This window comes from Salminus brasiliensis, chromosome 1, assembly GCF_030463535.1.
Source record: "Salminus brasiliensis chromosome 1, fSalBra1.hap2, whole genome shotgun sequence".
In the NCBI taxonomy this organism is placed as follows: Eukaryota; Metazoa; Chordata; class Actinopteri; order Characiformes; family Bryconidae; genus Salminus; species Salminus brasiliensis.
Genome location: NC_132878.1, coordinates 17,825,029 through 17,852,434, shown reverse-complemented (window position 1 = coordinate 17,852,434; position 27,406 = coordinate 17,825,029). Strand labels below are relative to the sequence as shown.

General features: G+C 38.0%; 1 protein-coding gene across 2 annotated transcripts in view; it reads right to left on the bottom strand.

Annotated features, from left to right (window-relative positions):
* Nucleotides 1–27,406, bottom strand: part of LOC140549997 (ras-specific guanine nucleotide-releasing factor RalGPS1) — a 178,807-nt gene that overhangs the window by 91,064 nt on the left and 60,337 nt on the right. For both annotated transcript variants that reach the window (XM_072673800.1, XM_072673793.1), the window contains exons 7-8: nucleotides 25,661–25,753; nucleotides 2,220–2,346 (exon numbers count right to left, since the gene is read on the bottom strand). In XM_072673800.1, the coding sequence (XP_072529901.1) occupies nucleotides 2,220–2,346; nucleotides 25,661–25,753 (220 nt within the window). The remainder of the gene's footprint in view (nucleotides 1–2,219; nucleotides 2,347–25,660; nucleotides 25,754–27,406) is intronic.

Genomic DNA, 27,406 nt, shown 5'->3' with positions numbered 1-27,406 from the left:
CATTCCACCTCCTGTCTTATATATTTTCAAAAACATAAACTCTTCTTCTTACAAGAAATATTTTAATATCTTAATAAATACCTGCTGTAATAAATTAGCCCACCTCTAGGGCTGTTTAGAGCTTAAAGCCTCACCAGGCCTTCCTGGATGGTCATTTTAACCATGTTGACAGTAAACAGAGAGCAGTCCCCACTGATTGCTGGTGATGAGGGAGAGAGAGCAGACACAAAGGAAAGAACAAAAGCCGGGCTGTTCGGAGGAATGGAGCATTTTCAGAGCATGTGGAGGTTGTGTTTAGGGTTCATTTTGCATTATTGGGGCCTCAACTTGTAGTATCAAAGAAGAAGAACCCTTTAAGCCCTTTATACTTTATATGTTTGCCCACATCTATTTTACTGTCTGGTAAGCTAAACGGCAGTATAATAGTTTTCACCTTAGGATTAATAACTGAATCTTTACTGTAGGGTTTAAGGGGTTAAAGGAGAACTCCACTCTAACTCTGAATCTTCATTCAGTCAATGAGCTGTAAACAATGTCACAGTGGGTGATTTGGTATGAAATGGTACATTGTAGAGAAGCTTAACAACTCCACATCTCAATATCTACAGTGCAACTACAAGCATTTTATATACTACTCAAAATGATTAGTTAACCTTCACATGTCTCCAGTTTGTATATAATGTCAATATTATTGAACTAGTGGTGAATCCGAGTACTAGTTTGCCTAACAACTCCTTGCAAACTCAGACGGCATTTCTATCATCAACACTGCCGACAATTCTGACTCATTGCATTTCTTGACAATGGTGCACTGCACATCAAACCACTCTTTGACTTTGTTCACACCTTAATTATGAGCAATTTTGAACCACCAGTGGATTTACCGAACAACATTATGAGCAATAGGAAAGCGATGCTGACACCTAAACAGTTTCTTGCTGGAAGACTTTTGAAAAACAGATTTCATTATAGTGTAAGCATGCGTTTGGTGTCCAGATGGCTCTGTGTGACTCATGATGAACAAAACTGAGACTGACGTCTCAAGAAACTAGTATAATCTCAAATCCCAAGAACTTGATCAGGGGTTTAAAATGAACTGTGCATCATTTATCACCTCCATCTTCAATCAATGAGTGTTAAATTTAAAGACAGGATGCGAAAAAGAAAAACAAAGACCATTGTGAGAAAGAGAGACTGAGACACACTGAAGAAAACACATATAAAGCCTAGGGCCTGAACATCTGCACGTCTGCAAAAAGATGAATCAATTACAAAGGCTCTGGCTTTATGAAAAATTCCTCTTTCACAGCTCAGCTTGTTCTCGTGTCTGGGAGAAAATCTCTGACCCTGCATGGGGTTTTACAACATAGATACAAAGAAATGATGAATATTCCACCAGAGAGCGAGAGAGAGCGTGCAAGAGACTACTTCGGTCTCAAGACATAGTATACCACCGTCTACAGAGTTCAGAGAGTAGCATCTCCAGGGTGGTCAGTATATTAAATACAATTATGAATTTCTAGGAATTCTAAACTGTTTACGTTCATGTCACAGCATCCATGAAACTGCATGGCAAAACTGATATACTTTCCATCCTTATTAATGTGGCTGTCACACAAAAACCTTGTTTTTTAGAGTAATTTGAATCTGACAGTTGTTCTTTACATTGTGTCCAAATGTCATGATGTATGGACCAAAAGAAATGCTGCAAAATGACTCTGAATAACATCTTTTCATCTTGATTTCCATTGTCGGTAACGACGTTTGTTTCCATCTACTGCAAAGTTGTCCGAAAAGTAAGAGGAGTTAGAGAAACAAGATCTACAGAGCTTTGAACAGGACATGAGCTTTTATAGTTTATAAAAAATAGTTGTGATAACACTACACCCTGACTGTTTATTGTTTGTACTGAATGTTCTCAGTATATCTGATATCTGATACTGATATCAATAACAGTTTGGCAAAGCAAAGGCTTTGATTCTAGTTTGAAATTCTTTTCATATTAAAATTTCTGCTGCCAAAAGAGTCATTTCCTCATTTTACAGTAGGTGACCATTGTTACTTAGCAACTGGTGGTCAACAAAACACCAGAATCAGCATGTGTGATCAGTGTTGTAATATACAACAGCAAACAGTCCACACAGAGACAGCAAGAGAAAAGTCCTGAGGACAAAAAGGGGTCCCATGTAAGTTTTAAATGTGAAAAACAGTTGACTCACCCAGGTAAGGGATGCAGGGCACCATCTTGAGGGAGCTGATGTACTCTCTCATTCGGGTGTAGTTCTCCTCCTTCGAGGTCAGAAAGTCCAGCTTCTCAAATGTGGCCTTGTCCTTACGGCTGATCAGCTGCAGAAGAACAACAGTGTCAGTCTTTCGGTAGTGCACCACAGACATAATTCAGCCAAGCTACTAGTGTTGGATTTGCCAAATTTTTAGTAGTAGTTTTTAATACTATTGTATTGGTGACAATTAGTGGTGTCGATCACTAATAATCTGTGATCCATACGGTGAACTGCGGCTGTAAACTGCGGATTAATCACTGAAGTTTAACCGTAACAGTGTGGAATATGGTTTTACTGCCACTGTGACTTTATCCAGTAAAAATTCCCTTCATCAGGATGCAGAGCTGTAGCGAAAAACTGGATGGCAAGAAAGAGGCAATAGCTCCACTCAACAGCTACATCACAAACAGACTGTGTCAGAATAAAAGTCACTATTACAAACGAAGCAGTGATACAAACTACTTTCAAACTGGAAGCTGAAGTTACTGTTCTTTTTTTTGTTCTTTTTTGCAGATCTAAAAAGTGATCCGAACCATAGGTTTTGTGGTCCATTGCACAGAATTTAGCACAACAGTGCTGACAAAAAGTGCATACAAAAGATGAATTAAATATGACCCAACCATTTTTCATTCATGTCTCACGCATGCTCACAGACTGGATACGCATCCAATCTAGGACCACATATGAAAGACCCCATTTACACCCGGTCAACTAATGCGTCTTGAGTATCTGGATTATATCTGGATAAGGCCAAGCCACAAAATGAAATGAAAAATGAAAGTGTAAACACACGCAAGACTCATTTAAACCGAATACAAATCTGATCACTCAAACCACTTCAGGAGGAGGTCGGAGACACATTTGCCACGTTATAGTAGTGTAAACACATCCGTTTCTCTCTAAGACAACTAAAGCCCTTAACCAAAATTTGCGTATTGCATCCCATGCAGCTCTCAGATTTCAATCTGACTAACTGGAGATGCATTTGACTGTGAATCCAGATACAAGTCACATGAAGAGACCCGGTGTAAATGGGATCAAAATAAATAGAATCTGAAAAATATCAGATCTCTGCCACATTAAGCGAAAATAAATAAATAAATAAATCACATGAGAGTCACTTAAGTCTGGTAATGTAAACGTAGCCAGAGTAGCTTAGTTAGACTAGCTGAAGGCCTAGTGTCACTGAAGTGAAACACCACTGGTATTTTTATTGTCTTTCTTCATCCTAACTTTGGCATTAGTCAATTGACTAGTGTTGTAGCGGAGACCACTAGAGGTGAGACCATAACTGGACATATGAAGTCCAAGCCAAGACCAAGACCAATTAACCAGGACCCTATGGAGGACCATTATAATAGAATATTAAAATAAAGTAAAAGCAGAGTACAAACAAAGGACTTCTAAGGGTTTCCAGGAACCTCAGCCACAGCTAGCATGCAGTGCTCATCAGAGTGAAGGGGAGAAAGGGAAAGAGGGAGACACGGCACCACTTTTTATGGAGCTGAAACCAAACTTGTGGGCGAAGCAGATTCCTGACTTTTCAGGAAAACGTGCACGTTTCCCTCTTAAACTGTTAAAGTGCTGAACAAGCTCTTTCCACTCCCGAATTTCTCTCTCTTTACCGCGCTCTCCTTTGTGTATTCTCCTATTGCTACTGCATTAGATGCACGTGGTGTGAACATGTCTTTATGCGCAGCCTGCCCATAGCCGCATCAGTCCAGCTCTGGTCTTTCTGCTCTGAATGTCTGAACACGGTAGTGAGAGACTCAATCAGTTACCCAAACACAGCTTTAAAATACATTTCCACTTCCATTCCGTGAATAAGCACAGCTGGTGAACCGATGGGAATGACGCTGATAACAAAACACTGCGGCAGGACAGGAACAAATGGCTTTTGAGCAGAACGTCTCGTTTAAAAGAGTGCTGGGCGATATATTGTCTTAAACAGTCTAAAATACACCTGGTAGGCAGCCAAAACTGCCCTGATCAGATAGACAGCGCTTTCATTTCCGAGAGAGAAAGGAGAAAACCGAGCTATACTCTCGTCTCAGATCTGAAAATATCCACGGGTGTTTTTGTCCATCCTTCCACTCTGAGAAGAGGATTCAACACGGTGGGTTTCAAAGGATGTGGTGCTGATCGAGAAGCTCTTACTGAGGAAAACCAAACAGAAGAGAAAGAACAGCATTAGCAAAGCACACTCTGCTGAAGCTTCTGCTTTTTTCAGAAGAATATAACAACCACTTCAGTCCAGACCTCAAAATTACTGAACATGTTTGGGAAGACTTGAATGGTAAGAAGCAGAAAATTGAAAATGGAGCTTCTAAAACTGAACTTTGGAGAAGTCCCTGCAGAAACTAAAAGCAAGTTTCCTGGAAAGAATGAAAGCTGTAATACTCACTCACTAAACACATGAACATTTGATATTATATTTAGTTGCTGAGGCTTCTGTGTAATGTTCTGTCAAATATACAGTACAATGCAGAGGTTTTAAGGCACATAAAACTATTTATCACAGCAATATGAGTGCTTGTGCTTATAAAAACTCCAGATCACATTCAAACAGATGTAGGTGAACATATATCCAGTAAAGAGGAACACAAATGTCTTATTTTGAAGAAAGTAGTTGAGATATTCTGAGTTATTTTGAAGAACAAGGCTTGGTTCCAGATTTCTCCTGGATGCCCCCAGCCCACACATGGATTTGTTCAATTCCATCACCAGCTCACCTGATTTGCCATTTGGGGAGAGCTTTGGAGATGTAAAATCACAGCTTTTGGTATCATACTATTTGTATTTATCAAACATTTCAGTTTTTTACAATGCAAATAAACACATACTGCCCAGATAAGGAGTTTATTTATTTATCTGTTAGTTTGTTTATTTGAGTAATCTATGTTTTCTAAAAGGAGTAAATATATATATATATATATATATATATATATATATATATATATATATATATATATATATATATATATATATATATATGTCTTTACACGACATTTAATAAATGAATAATTTAATAAATGAAGGGTGGTCTCAAACGTTTAGCACAAAGTAGCAGAACTCAGGAAGCAGGAGTCCATCAACTGTATTAATACCAATATTATATGACATCATGGTATATTTAAAAGACACTGTGACATTGAATGCTATTAACTTGTTGGCAGAATCCAAACTCAAGATATACATACAGTGTAAAACAAGCAAATCTGAGCTCATCTGAGTTCATCTGCTTTGTGATGGGACATCCTGGCCTGGCCTCATGCCTGCTCTTGCCACACATGCACCAGACTTGACCCAGTCAGGAACTTTTGAGAGCCTGGTTTTAAAAATATACACACACGCCTGAAACACTAACTAAAAAAAAAAAAAAACTTTGCTCAAATTGTCCACAAGCTGAAGCTACAAGCTAAGAACTACTGGTCGAAAGAGCAAATAGGGCACAGTGACAAGCTATACTTTGAAATCCAGGTAGTGCACTCGACCTAACTGCTGCTGGGCCAGGATAAACGTGTATAACCAGGTGTATTGTACATGGAATCGTGCCAGGTCTCTGGAGCCAGTTCCAGATGTCTGTCCATGCTCATTATTCTGACATACAGTGCATGACAGTTATGCTGACAGAGGTCAAAAACCTCAATTCACCTTGATTACACAATAATGCAGTAGAGGAAGTGCAAGGCTGTGAGATACTGGCTCTTCTGTGCCATAGATCAGCACATATTTCACGCCAATATCTCACAGTATAGCATGAGAATGAATTTATTATGGTGAAAATAATACAGTTTTATTATTTAGGATTAGATTAATTTGTTTATTAGTAGACTCCGGGACAATAAATAGAAAACGCGCTGAACAGGAAAGTTTAAAGCAAACATTGACCAAATACTTATTTTCCACCATAATTTACAAATAAATTATTTTAAATCCTACAATGTGATTTCCTGAATAGCTGAAGTGTACCTATGATGAAAATTACAGACCTCTCTTATCTTTCTAAATAGAAGACAATCACAATCAGTGCACAATCAGTGGCTGACTAAATACTTATACTTTATACTTTAATACCTATATTAATATATATATTAAAAATGACAGCTTTTCAGCAGATTTTCCAAATCACCAGAAGTCAATAACCCAATATGTCATGATACTAATAATGCACAAAAGTTGTAGCATAATATTTAGAAAAATTTGACATAACGTGTTCTGCAATGTGACTATTGCCCTATCGTGAACCAATAGAACGCATTCCTTGGGGCTCCCGGGTGGCACAGCTGTCTAAGTGTTAGCCATATAATTGGGAGATCACAGGTTTAATCCTTGGTCATGCCACAGCCTTCAGTGGCCTGGCATCCCAAAGAGCACAACAGGCGTTGCTTACTGGCAGTCTTCCCTTCCCCAAGATGATTCATTTCAACTACTTCACTCTTACAGACTTACATCAACATCATCAATCTTTCTCAAGTGAGACGTGTCAGGACAATAACGGGATCTCAACACGTCAGGTGAAGGAAATCATGGCAAAACAACTCCAAAACATCATCAAACCCAAATACACTAGCACTTTTTGCTAAATGGACACAGTAGTACACACTGCATCTTTGCCTACCCAGCTCTTTCTGCAAGCACAACAAACCAGCCAATGCAAATAGGCGCACGGTTCAAACTACATGCATCACCTCATCATCTCTTCTCTCCCTGCTGTCCCATTAAAATGAGTCTCGCTGGTCATGGCATGAGCTCATGGAAGCTGAGAACGCACTGGTTTATAAGACTCTGGGGCCAATGGCTACAGCTTGCACACATTAGCAATGGTAAGCTCAGTATTCAAACACACATTCACAAGTCTTTGGACATGCTACATAGTCTCACTTTTCCATTTATAATGCCTTAGTATAAGCTAAATTGCAAGACCGTTGCAGCATGGGTGCATGTGCTACACATATGAAATCTCCACTGAAAAGCACTGCCAACAGAATGCGATACTCTGGAGCAGCCACTTATTTGTAAGTCAAGGTAAAGACACAAGCTGAGAAGTACATGGCTGAAGTAACAGATGATATTTATCTTGATTTATATTAATATGATTCAGGACTAACTGCCATTCAAGGCACAAATTTCATGTCACCTCATCTACCATCGCTGCTTGTGGCTCCATTCTGGGATTATTTAAAGTAGCATAATGCTAAAATTGGGCTTTTGTGTTCCTGGACTCTTGCTAAAAATGGGGAGTATAATTCACTTTTACACTACTGCAGTTAATACAAATCACACTCTGAGCTCCCCCTAACAGACAGCTGAACATGTGCATTTGTTGATGAGCTGAGAGGCACAGAACCAGCATCTGAAGTAAAAGAAGGATGTGGGCTGAGACGGTAAAATATTTTTACAGGATTTTACACAAATATTATTGGGGTTACACATTATTATGCAGTACTGGTGAGGGATTATGTGAACACTCCACCAAAGTTACATTGTGCAGTAGCCTGCATTCCAGACTCTAAGTGCCAATGACGGAGACATTTTTTTTATCACATTCTGCTATTCCAGGGAAACCGAGATGTGCTGGAACTTGTTAAAAGCCGCAGTATGTGGACACAAAGTGTCGGTTCCAGTGTGCACACCCTTACTGAAAACAACGTCTAACTTTTGGATGTTGTGCTGATTGGATACCTAAAACTGTGCTTCATTCAAAAATCAAGGCTAAAATACTCTTTATGAGTCCAGCAGGAATGGGCGGAGCCAAGCAAAAGCAGGTTAAATATGTAGATATATGTACATATATATAAAAAAAAGAAAAAAAAAATCAAAACATTAATATATAAGATATGGAATATATGGATGTGGAGAGTTAACCGTCCTTTTTGATATTTACTAATGTTTACCTAGTCATGTCCATGATATGGGCCCTTTAATACAGTGCACATTATTTAAAAAGCCTTATTCATTATGTTGAAAACCTAAATAAGCATCCATTGCTTGGCAATTACGCATAAAGCATTAGGCATAAAGCCTACTTCATTTGGTTTCCAGCCTCTGTCACATCTAAATTGCATCAGTCAAAACTAAATAGAGCGAGATGCAGTGGAAAAGACGGACTCCAGGAAAGTGGCGGTCCGTGAGATTTCAAAACCTTTAAATGCTGCTCCAGGGCACCTGTGTTCTGTCTAGCTCAAGACGTCACCCAATAGAAGCGCTCCTTGTTCTTACTCTCTTAAGAAAACTTTGAACAGCTCAGTTCATGGACAGTAAATGGACTATGGTCCATCTGTGTTGAGGCTCATTTCTAGGCAATATTTTAATGCCTTGGGGCAGAAACACAACTCAACGGATCTGGAAATGTACTGCACGTTTTAACTAAACTCCAACAACATGTTCTTCAGCATATGGATGGACAAGAGAGCTCATTCTACCTTGGCTTTCTGTTGAAAAGTACAGATGGGTCTTTGTGAACATCTCTGAAATGTACTTATATACTTTCAAACAGTGATGTAATTTAATCATTAACACTCGCCAGCGAACCGGCACATGTGGAGATCTGGGGTGTAGGTTAGATTGTAACTGAACAGTCAGTAGTCGGTTCTCATAGTCGATGTGTTGGGTGAGAAAAATGGGCAGCATGAAGACCTGAGCCATTCTGACAAGGGTCAAATCTTTATAGTTAGATGGCAGGCAATTTTTGCAAGGGAGCTCCTGGTCAGCAGAAGTGAGTACCTATCGAAAGTGGCCTGAGGAGGGACAGACCACAGAGTGTCATGGTGTTGGGCACTACAGGTTTCACCAACAGACTGGCTACTGTGGCACTAGTCTCAGGAATGTTTGTGTGTGTGGGTGGGGCCTGTGTAATGGAAGACTGGTCAGTGTGCCTATACTGACTCTTGTCCACAGTCATCAATACTGACCTCAGATCGAATAAAAAAGGTGGTCTGGTCTGATGAGTCCAGTTCTCTTTCACATTACATTGACAGCCTCATAAATATGAGCAGTTACCTCATTCCTGAACAACACCCGATCTGCAGTGGTTTCACCTCTCAACTTACAGGATCTGCTGGAACACATTAGTGCCAGATACCACAGGTACCACCTTTAGAGAGAGCTTATTAGGCAAGTGGTCTTTATGTTTTGGTTTATCCGTGTATACTTTCTTTTAAACCAATTTCTTTAGTTTGCCAATAAATAGTCAAAAACAAATGTCACCAGATACAAAAAAAAATAAATTAATAAAAATTAACACACTCATGTGGACTACTGTGGACTTATGCAATACTGTGCTTGGCCACAAGTCTCAAGTCTGTAGAGCACAAATAGTACAGTGTCAGAGACAGAGGGGTTTGCTGCCACTGTACCTTCATGAACAGGACTTCATTAAGTAACATAATATGCAGCACACACTGTGAAAAAAATTAAGTCAGGCCAACTTGGAATGATAAAGTAACGGAATACAGAGCATTTCAAAGGTTCTCCAAACTCCTAACATTTTTAGTTCTGTCTCTTTGTTTGGTTAAAAGTACAAACTGAGCTGAGCATCAAAAAACATGAATAAATAAGCTGCAGATGAAACTGATTAAATATTTTTAATTTAATTTAATTTCAGTCTTTAGTGTCCCCCTCCCTTGATCGATTTGAATCAGGATTGTTGATTGTATTGCATAATAGGCTCAACCGACAGAATGGCTACCTATACGTTTTTACAGTGCACCTGAATTAGGTCTGCTGTCTTTTATGTTATAGAACAGAACACGTAAGACTAAGAACTAAGTAATAATTCAGGTTGACTGAATCTTGCATCGACCCTCATAGCATTTAGCAGACGCTTTTTTTTCTCATTTGGTCAAGTGTAAAAGCTAGTTTCAAGTCCGGCTGTGGTCCAGAGAATCGGTCTCTTGTGTTCCTGTAACCGGTGAATGAACCTAGGTCCTACCATTTTGCACATGGAAAAGTGGCGTTCTACGATTCAAACAGATTTCTTCTGCGTAATGGGCCCCACCCCTAAATACGCCCAGAAATCAGCCTTGGGTATGAACTTGTATTCGGGACAAGTTTAAAAATGCCTTTACTGTGCAGAATAGCCTTAACTAGCAGAATATTTCTAGCTAGTGTGAATAGACTAAAAGATTCGATACCTAGACACACAACACTCAACAGCTAGATACATTCACACACACACACACACACACACACACACACACACACACACACACACACACACACACACACACACACACACACACACACACACACACACACTACACTGTGCCTGAATGGCAGTGAATCTTCAGTCGTTAAGACAGTTAACATTGAATAGGTACATCCTGAACAAGACAGCATTGGTCTGGAACAAAACCCAACTACATGAGACAGTAATCTTCTTGATTTGCTAAACAGGCAGTGCTGACAGACTTGTCATAGATCACTTGACACTGACAGAACTTTTTCCAAGTGTGTAATTGGGTAAATGTTTGTGGGCACAGATGAAACTTTTTATAGTGGAATTTTAAACTAGGCAAAGAACCGTAATGAAGCAAAAACAGGGCTCTCCGTGTTTTAGAGCCAAAACTACAGTAACTACAAAAAAGAACAGAGATCATTTTCAAATCCCTACAGAAACTGGTGAGCACTTAATGAAATGATGGATAAAAATATGCTAACGTGCCGAGTCGGCAAATGTTTGATTGATGTATTAAAAATCGAAATTGAGGGAGATGTGTATGATTTTCGGTGTATATGTGGAGAGTGTGTTTCATTAAGGTGGAAAGTGTGATGAAGACAGTCTGGACAGTCTGGTTTGCACAGTACCGCCGAGTATACGAGTTGATGATGATGACGGAGGAAGTGGTCAAGACCTACAGGAAACACAAATACATACACAGACACGTAGCTCTTTCACAGAGGTTCTCAAACATGCTGATGTAAACTGAGAACACACAGTGAGAGAGACAGGGGGGAAAAAGAAGAAAATGATTCAAACATACACAACCACAAAAGACAGTGAGTTACTGGAAAAGCAAATACACAGTCAAACCCAACTCCAGCTACTAAATTGTCTGTTATTTTGCACACAACACACGTCTTTCCAATAGCAAGATATGTGAAACGTCTTTCAATACCGTATTGGCACACACACATGGAAAGGGATATACTTCACACTTCAATAAGGCAGCATCACGCTTCTTCCCACGAACATTTCATGTGCGTTATAACTACTCTGGAGGTGGATCAGATTTTAATGATAATAAAGGGAACAATGCTAAAGATCTGAACACATTGCGGGTGATGCATAAGAGTTAATGAATGTAATATGTTATTATTTACAATGATAACATATTACGGTTATAATAAAGTTATTTACAAATGGTGCAAACACATTCTATGGAGGTTGTACTGCTGAGACTGTTTTCCATAAATAACAATATTACAGAAACACCCAGACCCTCCATTTAATATTTTGCAAATGCATTTCTTTTTTTAATTAACCTGTGAAACAGACTGATGAGTGAATGTCAGATCATTTGCATTCTTTTGTTGCTCCCTGGTGTGCTGCTGTTTTGTACAGAGCTCAGTGTTAGCTGTGCATTGTTAGTCATATGAAAGATGAGCATTTCAAAAAAATTGGAATGGTGTAAAAAAGAAAAGTTCTGTTTTGTTTAATAATTGAATTTAATATTAAATTAATGTTTAATATTTCTTACATGAATGTGAAGAAAATGACATTTTAAACATTTTCTTTTATTTTTAATCAGTATGGCTTATAGCTCCATATAGCAGAAATCCAGTCTCAGATTATTAGAAATTTTAATTTCAAGTCTGGATAAATTGCTATTTCAAAAGTATCTCTTTACTTCACTTCGGTTTACTTCGGCACACGTAACCACAATCATGGGGAAGACTGCTGACTGGACAGTTGTCCAGAAGACAATCTTCGACACCCTACACAAGGAGGGTAAGCCACAGAATGTCAATTCTGACAAGGCTGGCAAATCAGAGTGCTGGATCAAAGCATATTAATGGAAAGCTGTCTGGAAAGGGAAAATGTGGTGGGAAAAGGTGCATGAGCAACAGGGATGACCTCAGCCTTGGGATGATTGGCAAGAAAAGTTGATTCAAGAACTTGGGCTGAAGATCAGTGCATCAAGAGCCACCATGAATAGATGTCCCAAGGAAAGGAGCTACAACTGCTGCATTCCTAACATCAAGACACTCCTGAACTAGAGACAGGGACTGGACTGTTGGTTCAAAGTCCTCTTTACAGATGTAAGTCACTTTTTCACTTTATTTGGTAATCAAGGTCCTCGACTCCAGTGTGAAGATTCTGCCATCAATGCAGCCGTCTACTAGGAGATTTTAGAGCACTTCATACTTCCACCTGCTTACAAGTTTTAATGAAAATGTATTATTAATTTACAGTGCCGAAAATGACTACCAAACGTTTTGCTGACCATGTTATTACTGTGCTTGATTATCCAGACCACTCTCCAGACTCTCAAGAGGCAGATGAGAAACACCAGACCCAGCATTGCAGAAGGCCACTATCAAAGCAACCTGGGCTTCAATGATATCTCAGCAGTGCCATAAGCTGATTGCCTCCATGCCACAACGCATTAATGCAGTAATTTGTGATAAAGGAACCCCAGTATTGGACATGTCTGTGGATCCTTGATCTTAGAAATTATTTTATAAAATCTGAAATACTGGATTTTTACTGATTCTCATGCTATGAGCCATGATCACTCGCAAGTCACACAAAAAAGGCTTGAGGGTCTGAATTTGAATCATGACCTGAAAGTGAAACATGAAACTGTTGATTTGTATGTGCTCTGGCATGGAAGAAGGGTTTTGAGTGACAGGAAAACGGTCTGCTTGTGCCTAAAAATTAATCACTTCCAAACACATTGAGAGAAAAACAAAAACAAAACAAAAAAACACACAAACAAACAAACAAAAAAAAAATACACAAAACAAACCCAACTGAGGTTTCTATTAAAACTAAACCTGTGCAAACACTCAAAAATGCAAGGACGGGTGTGCGTTCTCCCACTAGTCGGTATTGTAGAATTACATCCTGAAAAAAACATGGCGGTGGATCACAGAGCTGTTTTGTTTTCATATCATAAACTCAATTCATCATAAACTTACTTTATTTGTATTTCACTTCGTGTGCCCTCAGATTTCAGTATCTGCTGGTGGAGAACTAAAATGTTTGTTATACTCTGACTGGTCTAAATAGCAATTAAGAGTCTGTGCCCCTCATACACTCCAACCTTTGATTTAGACTACCTCCTGATTTCTAGATTAGAGACCCAATCTTGTCCAGACTGAAAATTACAGCTAAATTTGGGCTAAAAATCATGCAGTGTAGCCCCGAGCTTAATGTAGCAATTTCTAGTTATATATCACCATGCTCTGATTGCAGATCAAGAGGTCCCCTTAACAGACGTGTGATATTTATTTCTGTTCATTATTTACAGTTTATGCCTCCTAACCATGGATGAGTTTATGGAAAATTCAAACATTTCTGTTTATCGGTGTGTAATAGAGCCGGTCATTGAAAACATTCATTTTTCCCATGGGCAGAAATGGCTTAAGCCTGGATTTCCTCATTTAGGCATGTTGCCGACTACAAAATGATGCACAGCTTCAGAGGTCTAGTGCTATACCCAGACAAGGCCACACAGTTTGAGGGCGGACTTGGCTATGCCCCTATTAAAGGCCACTACAGAGTTCAGAGCTGAAATCTATAGTGCACAATCAAGACCATATTTTCCTGTGAGAAGATTCAACGTTCAAAAAAATAAAAAGCTTTTCAGAGTACTTAACACTTCTCTCAAGTTTCCAAAACCAACATTTTAAAACAAAAGGGAGCTCTAAAAATGTTGTTTTGTTGCAAATGCTTTAAATGTACCGGAGCGAATGGCATTGGCCATTACATGACTCGCACATACTCGTTCCGTCTCGGACCACAGAGAATCACCTTGAGAACTGTAGAAAATTACCAGCAATGGGAAAGACTGACATGAAGAAATCTGGTAGAAAAGGCTCCTCTTCCATCATTACCAGCAAGAGCAGACACGGCAGCAGGATTAGTGGAAACTATTGCTGTCGAGCAGACAGAGCCAAGCCTTAGCACAGCTGGGAGCGGTTAACCTTGAACCTCTGAGATTTAGCTGTTCAGTCTACATGGTTCTCATTAGCATGCTCAGGACGTTTCTAACTAAAGCAGTGATTAAGATAAATGAGTTCTGCAATAATGCAATATTTCACAAATCCTCTTTTGCATGAACTCAATGATGTGTGTGCCTCTTTCAAAGTTCCTAAAAATAGCACAATGGCACAATTCATTGTTTGGGACAATTTTGTGGCAATTGCTTGTGTTTTGCTATAAAATGTAACTACATATATTACATATTTGTGTAACTACACAATTACATATTTACACACATACAAAACACTTAATTACTTTTTGTATGAGCAGATTTAGGCACACATTTTTATTTATGTGCAGTAAAGACAAGAAAATATAAGAATGGGCCAGATTACTAAAATGCACAGCTAAAATCAAGGTAGCGTTTGAAGGAAATAGCATCACAATAGCATGTTTGATCCTTCATAAATGAGGATTACCGTCCGTTTCCCTCATTTGCTGCCAGCAATATATAAGCCACACCATCATGCAAACAATTCCACATGGAACAGCCTGACGGTAAACCTCCTGGTAAGAACATCTATGGTTGCACAGAGAAGTCCCAATATACCTACCTCAACTCAGCTGATTAACCAACATATTAAAAGGGCATTTTGATCTGTCTGGATTAAGCATTATAACAAACATCCCAACTGCCACCGAGACAAACTTTTAAAAAGTGGCTCAGTCAATCAGAATAAACACATTCAGGCTATGTAGAGTACTTCAGCCTCTTTAATTAGAATCTATGGTGTTGGTTTTGTAATTTTCTGCCCTTTTCATCTCATTAACTATTGATTTTTGATTGGCTCTTACTAAGGTCATGAGTCCTACAACGGAATACTGATAAAAAGCAAACGGTGCTAAGAAGTCGCACAGTGACTGTATGAATAGTGCTTCATTACCACTGAATTAAAGGGGTTTGAACCATTACCTTTCAGTCACATTAAATTTCTATAAAATATCTTCTACTCTACTTACCTACGCAAATCAACTGAAGTTTAGAATCTACACATTTGATAGCATTGTACTACTAGTTTCAATGTAGCTGAACACCAGGTTTATCAGTGTGTAAAGAAAAGTGTAAGCACAATGTACTTTTACATTGGAGAGAAGTTGATTTTAGTTAGCATTAGCATTTTAGCATTAGTGATTTTTTCACGTTTGAAGTTTTTTCAACAAACTGTATGGTGCAGAGACTATTGCATGAATTAGCATAGTAATGGCCAGTATAATTTTACATTGTTATAAAGTTGAAATTTGATTGGCAAAGGATTTTAAATATATTTTAAACAGAGTGTAAACAATGTAGTTTCACTTGGAATTGTAATTGAGTGACTCTCCTATTCAATTTTCATACCCTAGTAATACCCTAGTAAAATACAAAATCCTCCAAAACTATACTGAAGTAGACCCTTAGAAAAGGAGGCTCTTCAAGGGTTCTCTAATAAGTGAAATAGTTCTATGTAAAATAATGACAATTCAAAGATCCACTTAAACAATTAAATGGTTATTTGTCTGATCAAACAAACAAAAAAAATATATACATCAATTAGCCATTACATTAGTAGCAACTGCCCCAATGGTGTCTGGCACCAAGACGTTAGCAGATTTATTAAGTCCCGTAGATTGTGAGATGGGGCGTCCATGGATCACAATCAATAAGCCTTAGGTGTCCATGACCCTGTCCCCCGTTCACAGGTTGTCCTTTCTTGGACCACTTGTGTTCTGGCTGATCAGTGTATATAACTCCACAAGTACACAACCATTACATGGTAAAGTCTAGTTTGGCATCTTAGAATAAAGGTTTTTGCCTGGTGATCTAGTAGAACCACTTTTGGTCACTTTTCATTATAGAACCATAATTGTAAATGAGATAAACCTTTGTAAAAACAGCACAACGTAAAGGTTCTCAGATGATTACAGATTAGTGATATAGATTATGTGAAAGTTCTTTGAACCTGTAAAAGACACTTTACATTTACAAATCTCTTGTACTGGTATATAGTTCCTTTGAGAACCAGAAATGGTACTTCTGTCATCATACCAAAAGACAGCTTTGTGACACCTTTATTTTTTATAAATGTAGTTTCTCTCAGTACAAACTGCTGTGTAAACTACAAACAGGCAGTTCAATAAATAATATTTCCTCTCTCGCTTTTTGCTGTCTGGAACTGACTGCAGTTCCCAAATAACTTTTTTCAATGATGCTTGTTCCACAAGCTAAACGAGCAGTAATTAACATTTGCTTAATATATTTTCCAACCTGAACATACTGGTCATTTGTTAACTACAAAACAGTCTGGCGATATTCACAGCGAAAGAAAACAATGGGTTAGTTGCTAACTATCTGCAGCCTCTGTGTACTATTCAAACTACTAAGGTAAGGAGGGTTAAGCATATTCAAAATCATCATTTTCACAGAAAGTCATTTGATAAGTAGGAAATGTATTTAATTGTAAAACAACTCATGGTACTTGCTGGTAACTCACTTGCTTACTCTTAATAGACAAAGGGGCGCTAATAGTAGCCAAATAGTTCTTGGTGCTTTGCATCAATTACATGGTGTATCCTCGTTAACTTGGACATCAAAGTACACTATATAAAATACTATTTTCATAAGTCTTTATTTTGATGTAGCTATAAATTCATCTGTATGTTTCATCTTCATCTTTAGAAATTCTAGCAAACTTTGTTTTACCCATTGCATTAGTGTCTGGATATATTTTCTTACTCACAACTGGTAACAAAAGCCAATTAGAACATTAGAAGACTTTCTTCAGGCAAGAGCACAAGGTCAAGCTCTCCAAAATAGTAAGTTTACAGGAGAAGGCAAAAATTATCTTAACTTTAAATGGACGTCAATGTAAAGTAAAAGTTTAATTTAAGAAATTTAGAGAATTTCTACTGGTCTATTCATCCAGAATTAATTACACAGTATACAAAGCAGCTACAGGGTTCAAACCATGGAAAAAAATTAAAAACAGTTAAAAATGAGATGTTTTATTATTGGACAGCAGCAATATGCTGACTGGCAAGTACTCGGTAAAAACACACATTACTATTTAAATATTCAAATATTAAAATTATATTCTATTGATCAATATATAGTTTTCTTATCATCATTTTAATATTCCATAAACATAAATTCAACAACTTTTTAAATCAAAACTTTTCTGTACTTCTTAAGTCATTACCTTTAGAACCTAGGCAAGGTAGCTATTTCCCAGCAATGCAATTATTTGTACCCAAAAGTTGGATAACAAACCATAACCCAACACACTGGGTCAAACTATAGCCCAATCCTGCCGGCTTGAAACAACTCCAGCTGAGTTCGTTTACAGCAGACCTAGCACCGCGTTGTGAAATTGAGCCAACCTTGGTTATTCCTTACCTGGCAATTTTTACAGTACAGATGACACAAAAACGTAATAAAAAAGTCTACACTTGGCCAAGAATTTCAATCAAATTGTTATTTTTTTTTAATTTACTCAAATTTAACACATGCCAATGGGTCCGAAACAAAATAGCCATTTTTACCATCTGTGATTCAGATTACAACAGTTTTTGCCAACTGCGAAATTCTGCTGAAAAGCTTTCAGACTAGCGTATAATCCTACTTCACAACACAGTGGAGACCCTGTTCTGGATTTGCCATTAGCTTGTCAAGAAGTGGTCACATCAAGCTGTACGGTTAATGCATGGAGCCAAAGGGCATGCTCTTCTGAGTTTCAGAGTTTCTCTTTCAATAAGAGCCTTACAGCTTCCAGAGGGAATCTCAAGAGAGTGGGATTATACCCAGGGCCTGCCAACCTAGTATAAGTGATCCTGGCTGAAACAGAGGGTGAATGAAGGGCATGGGAACAGACTATCACACACCACATTTTACTCTAAACTCTATAGCTTTGGCTTGTCTTCAACGTATACTAAAAGACACCCATCTGAGAGTCAGGGTTCAGCTCAGCAGTTCTGAATATAACTTCTGCAAAGCTTAATTTAGTTGTCTGTCAAGCTTTAACCACTTATATTGGTCCGGTACCTACTCACACTGCCCATTTTATTAGAAATGCCTAATAAAATACTATAAAAAATACATATAAAATACTATAGAAAATATTTATATCAAATTACAGTCAATATGTTGTATGTGGGAGACATGAGCCGACATGAAGACGTAGGCAACTCTGATAATGGACAAATCCTTAAGGATCTATCTACTGAAATGGAAAGGCTAGTACACTATTAAAAAACAAAAGTTCTTCAAAGGTGATGTGTGAGTGTGATGAACTTTTTAAAGGTCTTTTAAGAGTGTGGGATGCTCACACTATGAAAAGGGATAAACCACAAACTGGTGCCTGGGTGTTGGGCATCAATGCACTAGGGTCTGGACCAACAGAACAGCTACAGTGGCAGAAACAAGGTTACAGAAATGTTTAAGGATGGTTTTGGGAGGAATAGGTCACAACACACTACTGTGTATTGAGCTGCGTAGCCACAGACTGGACACAGTTCTGGGGGTTTTTTTTTAGCAATGGAAGATGGTGGCCTGGTCTGAGGAGTCCTGTTTGAGGAGTCGCATGTGGGTACTTACAGGACTTGAATGGTCTGCTGTAACATCTTGGTGCCAGACAACACAGGACACTTTCAGTGGTCTTGTAGAGTGAGCTGTTTTGGCATTATATGGAGGACTCACAGCATAGTAGGCAGGTGGCCTTAATGCTTTGGATCATCTGTGTATATAGTGGGCATTTCTAAATGTAGATACGAGGTAGGTAACTGACAACTCAGCGAACAGCCTGAGCTCTCCTCAAACCACAAATCTACTGTAATTGGTGACATTTTGCCTATCCAACAGTTCTATATTTATCTGAAGTCATTGCTCCTTTTGATGAACAGAATGTGCTTCAAGATAAATGTGCTTCAAGATGGTAGGGATTTTCCCTTGGCTTGCAACCGGAGCACGTATTCCACTTACTGAAGACAAGGTTACAGCCAAAAAGACCCTGCATCAAGCAAGAGCTGAAAACGGCTGCATTACAGGCCTGGCATATACAGTCGCCAGGGAACATTAACATCTGGTGTCTGTGGGTTATATACATGAGGCAGTCGCCAACTGTAAAGGATTTGTGACCAAAGTATCAACAACAATTTTACACACTGTCTAATTACTCATGGTCTCCTGATATTAGAGCGGAATACGTATTTAAAGGGATATAATACCTATACAACTCAATACAAACCATTAGACAACTGTCTAATACCTTAAGTTTACAAAACTGGGTCTTGATTCCATTTAGCCAACTCTAAATACTTATGGGCCCCCTGAAATACAATATCAGTACAGTCTCAAATGAAAGCGAACATTGCGCACTGTAACCAGTAGGTCTACAACAAATAATGTGAATACTCAGGTGTTATTCACTTGTTATTTCCCTTATTATGAATTCTGCTGGGCTGTTCGAATGTAAACATTGTGGAGTTGACTGATTTTATTTTTATTTTCAGGTGAGAAAACTGAACTTGTCTGTCTGCAGAGCTGAGAGGGAAAACGCTCAGGAACCGCAGGTTAGCTTATCGCTTTAGCTGATCACCATAAGATTTAAATGCCTTTACATTTGGACAGATTTGCTTTAAAATGTCAAACCTAAATAAGAGTTATGCTTGAGTTTGTGATTATTTTCGATATTGAGATTAACTCGATGCAATTGAATATGCTCTTGACTATGAACTTGGCTTTTCATTCGGTAAGCCACCTAAACTCAATAGTGTTGTTGTTACACACAAAATCATGTCACTTTTTGACATGATTTAAATCTGGCAGTTGTCCTTTACATTGTGTAAAACTCATGATTAGACCAATAGAAATGCTTATAATATACATTGAAAGTTTATAATATACAATATATAAATATATTACATATAATTATGATAATAGTTTTTCCTGGAACTGTCACAATATGAGAAAAAAAAGAAGTCCTACCTAAACACCCTTTTAGGAACATCCATTGTGAATGTAAAAATATGTAAAACCAGTTCTTATAAAATCGGAAATATAGTAAATTATAATAACATATTTTGATTTAAAGAAATCTAAAATAAAGAAACTTATTAGTTAGAGTTAATTATGAAAGTTATAATAACATATTTTGATTTAAAGAAATCTAAAATAAAGAAACTTATTAGTTAGAGTTAATTATGTAAATTATGAAATTTAAATATTGTTTTTAAAAGGGTGGTAGTGTGAATAAGTACTCTTTCAGAAGCCTGAAAAATTCTGTTTGGTTCAGCTTTATTAAAGAGTCATCTCAAGCCCATTGTGCCTGAACGATACTGCCAATAACTTCGTCACTGTCTAATTATTAATGGCCATTGGTGCAAATTCAGATTATTACGTGCATGGAAACATAGACTGGCTATTGAGGATATAAATTACAACTGTAAGTGTAGCAATCCTGGCTTGAAAGAACCTGAAACCTTATCAGTGTTTACTGTGTCTGTGTAGTAACTGGTAGGGGAAATGGTCATCTGGGGACATGTATGGAAAAAAGAGGCCAGAAGCTGTGGATAAAAACAAAAGACACGTTTCAACACTGACCCCATCGTGACGCCACGTGTGGGATTCAGCCTTTAAAAAAAATGGCCCCTGTGTGCTGCTCGGGGTAGAACACTGGACAGCACGTTTTTCTTCACTTGGAGTCGTGGGATTCAGCTTTGAAACATGCCTTTTACAATAATTTGTGAGTGTGTGTGTGTGTGTGTGTGTGTGTGTGTGTGTGTGTGTCCTGGGATTCCACATGAAGAACTCTTCAGCGGTTTTGCTACTGTTATTTAATACCACTGTGGCTTATGGCACCAGGGACCGAAAGAAGCGTAAAACTGAAGGAAGCAATTTGATACATGTGAGTTGCATCATGAAAGCAATATCTTATGCTCAGGGAAAAAGGGGGCTAATTGTATCCATTCACTTTACATATTGTTAGATGTATTCTTAAATGGAAAGAAAATGACCTAATACAGCTGCTAATGTGCAGATGTCTTTCATAAACTATTATTTTAAGCCTGTAAACGACTGCAAAGGAACACCCTTTAAAACTTTGGGCACATCTTATTGGTACTCTTCTTAAACAAGTCTCAACTGTCCAAAATAATCGGTATGTATGCCAGTACTTGTTTAGTAACCGCCAGACAGTATCTAACAACGCCTGACACATCTGATGCATTGCTTTAACCGGTGTGCTGAATAACTGCTGATGCTTGTAATTTAACAAGTTAAGTCTATCTCATGGAAAACGTCTTTATTGAATTTCTATATTGGATTTTAAATAAGACTTCGAGGTAGTATGTTACTCTGGTTTCAAACCATAACCCAAACATGAACTCCTAGTCCATGTGGTCTACATACAGTCCATTTTAAGTTCACAAAGTCCATTTTTTGATGTCACAAAAAACAACACATTTACAAATATCTGCTTATTCAGCACTATTCAGGAGTGTTTCAGCTGCTACTGCTTTTAAATGAAGCACGATTCAGGGCAGAATTACAGAAACTGAACTGTATGCACATACAATGTATCACAAGTGAGTACACCCCTCACATTTCTGTAGATATTTAAGTATATCTTTTCATGGGAAAACACTGACAAAATGACACTTTGACACAATGAAAAGTAGTCATGGCCATGACGTGCTATGTTGGAACTTTCAGTGACTAGTATGAGAGAGTGTGAGAGCTGTACTACAAAATTGAACACACCTGTTCCCTATGCACACCTGAGGCCTAGTAACACTAACGAGTCACAAGACATTTTGGAGGGAAAATGACAAACAGTGCTCAATTTGGACATTTAGGGGTGTAGTCTCTTAGGGGTGTACTCACTTTTGTTGCCGGTGGTTTAGACGTTATTGGCTGTATATTAAGTTATTTTGAGGGAAGAATAAATGTACACTGTTATACAAGCTGCACACAGACTACTTTTCATTGTGTCAAAGTGTCATTTTGTCAGTGTTGTAACCATGAAAAGATATACTTAAATATCTGCAGAAATGTGAGGGGTGTACTCACTTTTGTGATGCACTGTATGTGTGTAAAAATCCTGTAGCCTGTAGTGTTTATGTTTATGTTAATCCTGTAGCCTGTAGTGTTAATTCTCACAGTTAAGATCCCATGTAAAGGTTGAGAAAAGTGGTGCTACGATTTAGAAGTTTTGATGCAAAATCAGAATGGACTGTCTTCATAAGTGCACTTTGGTATGACATATACCCTGTTTTCTCACATGAAATATACACGTAAGAAAGCAGATTTCCAGTTTTATGTTTCCAGAGCTGAAACATGAAACAGGCCTACCTAAAGTTTCCCATTCAACAAAGCCAGCAGAAACATCACTTTGGGCCTGAAGTGCCAAAAGCAGTGCTATTGTAATATTTGTGGGACTGTTTCTTTCTTTTTTTTTTTTGGTTCCCTTTTTAAAAATGTAAATGGAACACAAGACTCTTAACCTCCACCTAGCCAAACACACTTCACTGACCCCTTTGAGGACACTGAGACACTTTAACCACAATTGGACACTTGCACACATGCTACTGCCTCATCTCATACTGTGATTAGATTGCTGCTACTTTTTAAAAGGTATTTTCCTATTTATGTCTACTCTGCTTATATTCTAGATTTTATTATTATTATTTTAGACTTTTATTTTTTAGAGTGTATATCACTCCAGTGGATTTTAAATAAGCAATCAAAATGTGATTGAATTGAAGACTTTTAGCTTTAGTTCAAGGGGTTTAACCAAAAAATACAGCATGAACTATATATAGAATTTATAGGGATTACAGTCATTTTTCACAGACTCAAAAGTAATTGGACAATTAACTGATGTTTAGTTTGCATTTTGCAGCTTTTCATGGAAACTCTCAATATGTCTACAATCAGAAACGTATAAAGATAAATACAGAGGGTTTACTTCAGGATGTAAACCACTGGTTTCACTCAAGAACAGAAAAGCCAGATGATGCAAGAAAACATCTAGAAAAAGCCTGTCCAGTCTTTGAACAGAAAAAGTAAGATCAGTTTCACAATATGAAGCATTCCACACAATCTTTCAAACATGGTGGAGGCACACAAAAGCAACCCAAGAGCTTCTCACGATAAATAAATGGAACATACTTAAATAAATGAGTCAGTCAACTGACCTCAATCTAATTTCCACTTACTGAACATACTGAACAATTGCAGGTGGCTGCAGTAAAGGCCTGGCAACATCTCAAGGGAGGAAACTTAGCATTTGGTGTCCATGGGTTCCAGACTTCAGGCAGCCATTGATAGTAGAACCAGACACGGGCTGTCAGCGCAAGTCATTGCATTATTGCTTGGTTGTCAGAATTTTCTGTTCCACCTTAAATGGAACAGAAATGGAACAGCCAATCCCTCTACAGACACTTGCATGTAACAAATGAATAGTTTAATGTGGAACGGAAGCCGTTCTCTGACCTTAAATATTGCCATAGCATTAGTGCTCTCGTGGGGCGATGATGAGATCAACCATCTATCCTGTGTTTTAAAAGACCCGTGAATGAATGTAGTATTTTCATCCAAGTTCAGGTTTTGTTGTAGATGACCGCCAACGCCTGGACTTCGACTGCCAAAGTCTAGCAACCTTGTTTTTATAGAAACATAAACATCCAATTTATGAGCTGGAAAAGTTCTACTCCCGAAAGGACGTTCTGCTGACGGTCTACTGTACTAGCAGCATTTGTGTATTAGCACAGGTGGCTGTGCTGCTGTTAGCTACTGTAGTGCAGAGCAGAGTAACCAGGGCTGTAAAGTTAGCTGTTTAATAACTGGCCATCATTAACTTTAGCTGCTTGCCATTTTACTCAGAGTATAGGTGACCAAGCGTTCCATGCTTCTGTGATTGTTGATACACCTAAGGTTTTCCTGTTCCAATTAAATAGTAAACACAATCACCACGATTTAACATTAACATGAAACAACCACATAGACCATTTGTGATGGGCACAGATGAAATCTGGCTTTCGCATTCATCCCATCCGTGCAGTGAACACACATAATCACACCAGTGAAACACACACAGTGGACAGTGAGCACACTAGCCCGATCCAGTGGGCATCCATTGCTGCGGCGCCCAGGGAGCAGAGAGTCCTTGCTCAAGGGCCCAACAGTAGCAGCTTGCCGAGCCCAGGTATCAAACCCACAACCCTGTCATCAATAGCCTGGAGCTCTAACCGCTGAGCCACCACTGCCCCATAAACAACAGCTGGAGATGCCGGGGAACGAACCCGGGACTTCAAGTATTTGGACAGTGACATATTTTCTAATTTTACACTCGTAAAAGGTTATTTAATTTATTATTCACTTTTAAAGAACCATGTTTGTCAGAGATATGGGAGTGTTAAAAGACCCCAAAAAACCTTCCCTTGATGCAAAAGTTCTCTATTATAAAACCGGTTCTTTTTGGAACAAAAAGTGGTTCTTCTATGGCATCGAGAACCTTTTGTAACACTTTTATTCACCAAGAGATAGAACCAGAAGAAAATGTGAACGTGACTGCAGCTCAGTAGTGTTGCTGTGATATAGGTGTTAGTGGTGCTATGGTATAGCTGGTGGTTGTCAAGTGGTTGCTATGGTATATGTCATTTGTTGCTAGGTGGTTGCTAAGGCATTGCTATACTTTAGCTATTTGTTGCCATGATTATGCTAAGTGGCTGCTGAAGTGTTGCTAGGTGGTTGCTGTATCCAAGTGCATTTGTATTCCACCCTTTAGCTAAATGTTTTTGGACTCCAACATTCAGACACAAGTACAAGCACCGGCATAAAACATAGCAACAACTTAGCAACCACGATTGCAACAACCTAGCAAAACTTTACAAACCACTTAGCAAAAACATGGCAACCACCATAGCAACCACTTAGCACCACCTAGCAACCAGCAGCTAAATAATATGCATTAGAAGACGAATCAAATGTATAAGACTGTAAAATATTTATCTGGTAGCTTTGCAAATTAGAATTCTTCAGGCTGAACCTTTAAAGAGCATTGAAATGGGGGGACTACAGACCACAAAGACATATTCAAGTTCAAATGTTCAATGACCGTGTGTGTGTGTGTGTTTGTGTAAGAGAGAGAGAGAGAGAGAGAGAGAGAGAAACTGTAGAGAGTGTTTATCTTACCGCCCATGTCTTGCTCAGTCTGAAGATAGGAGCACTCTGCAGAGCTGAGACTACAGACACCATGGAGTGGAGGTTATTAAGCTCCAACAGTTTCTGCAGATGAAAAAATAATTCAGAAAACGAATGCAAATGAGTATTCAATGTTACAAACAGCGTCATTATACAAAAAGGACATTTATTTTTAAACCTGAATATAAAGAGGCCTGACAAAACCTATGACTATTATGGATACCAAAGGCTAAATATCCAAAAACAATATATATAATATAGTTTGAAATAATTCAATATAATTGTGCTGGTATTTAAAAAAGCTAAATTTTGTGAGAATCTGTATTTTTTGCTCCTGGCTCCCCCTATGGTTAAGGAGTGTAATTCACTTTTACACCACTTCCATAAAAGCCTACTCATGGAAAGCTGTACACCTGCATTTGTTGGACAATATGAATGATACAGGAAGTAAAAGAAGCATGGGGAATGACAAGATTAAATATAACAGGATTTTACACAAATATGGCATGGGTCAAAGGAGCATCAAAAATAAGAGCATTACACAGCATTATGCAAGTCTCATCATTCTCCCTATTACAAGTCAAAAAGGTGGTACAGCTGTTATTGTAAGGGTAAAACTGCTATATAATGTTGCTTTAAACACTCTGGATGACTTTTCTTTTAGATCTCAAACATTATGCAGACATTCTGTGAAATTATGCTTTAGAGTTGTGGTGTAGCATGCATAATATATGAAATTCAGTGAATGGGTGTCCATGGAAATTTACTGCATTATAAAAATAAATAAACACACACACACACACACACATATATATATATGTTGCTTTAAACACGGATTGTATAAACGTCCTTCATTTAATTTAAGTCTTACATCATCATCAAGTTTTGGTTGGCAAGAAAAAGGTTCAGTTCCAAAGGGAAAAATATTCTTCATGCATTTATCTTTAAGCAATGTCATCACATTTTATTTTCAAACCTGGCTCCATAAAATGTTTTCACATACACTCATGGAAAAGACGAAACAAGAAATATATAAAAGTGCTCCATGCATAAACCCTACTGCCAATATAAAGACATATTTGTCGACCATTTTATGTGGAATAAAAATTTAACAGCATCTATTTTCAAAGCAAGAACACATGAGAATCCCACTTGCCATTACTTACCATAATTACATAGCTGCCTCAATCATTTTATTACATTTATTCAGGTCTTTTTTTATTATCTTGCTTCAGTATAATGCATGTACTAAAACTAAAGAGAATATTTCATACTTTGTAAATAATTCAATCATTAGGATGTAAACAAAGTAATTCAAAGTGGTTTTATGTGAAATACAGCGCTTTAGAGAAACGTACTGAGTCAGAATTGTTCACAGTGCTGGTGAATGTCTCCAAATTTCTGAATTGAATGACTCTTAAAGCTACAACACAGAAAGCTATTACACTAAATGCTTATGAATTTACTGCCTAATGACTGAGGTGTTTTATAACAGTTTTGATTTGTTATATATTTATTCATGGCGGAGAGTTGCAAGCTGGGTTTTTTTATATTGGCCCCTTTTTTACCATTCTAAATGTAAAAACAGAAAATGTGTATATGTATTGGTTGTCTTAGAACATAAATAAAATGGCTATATGTCTGTTGTAGACATCATGACCCCTAGTCTCTATTTATACCACAGACAAAGTTGTGTGTAAGTTTTTCTACAGTAAATCATTCCACACCAAACCACTC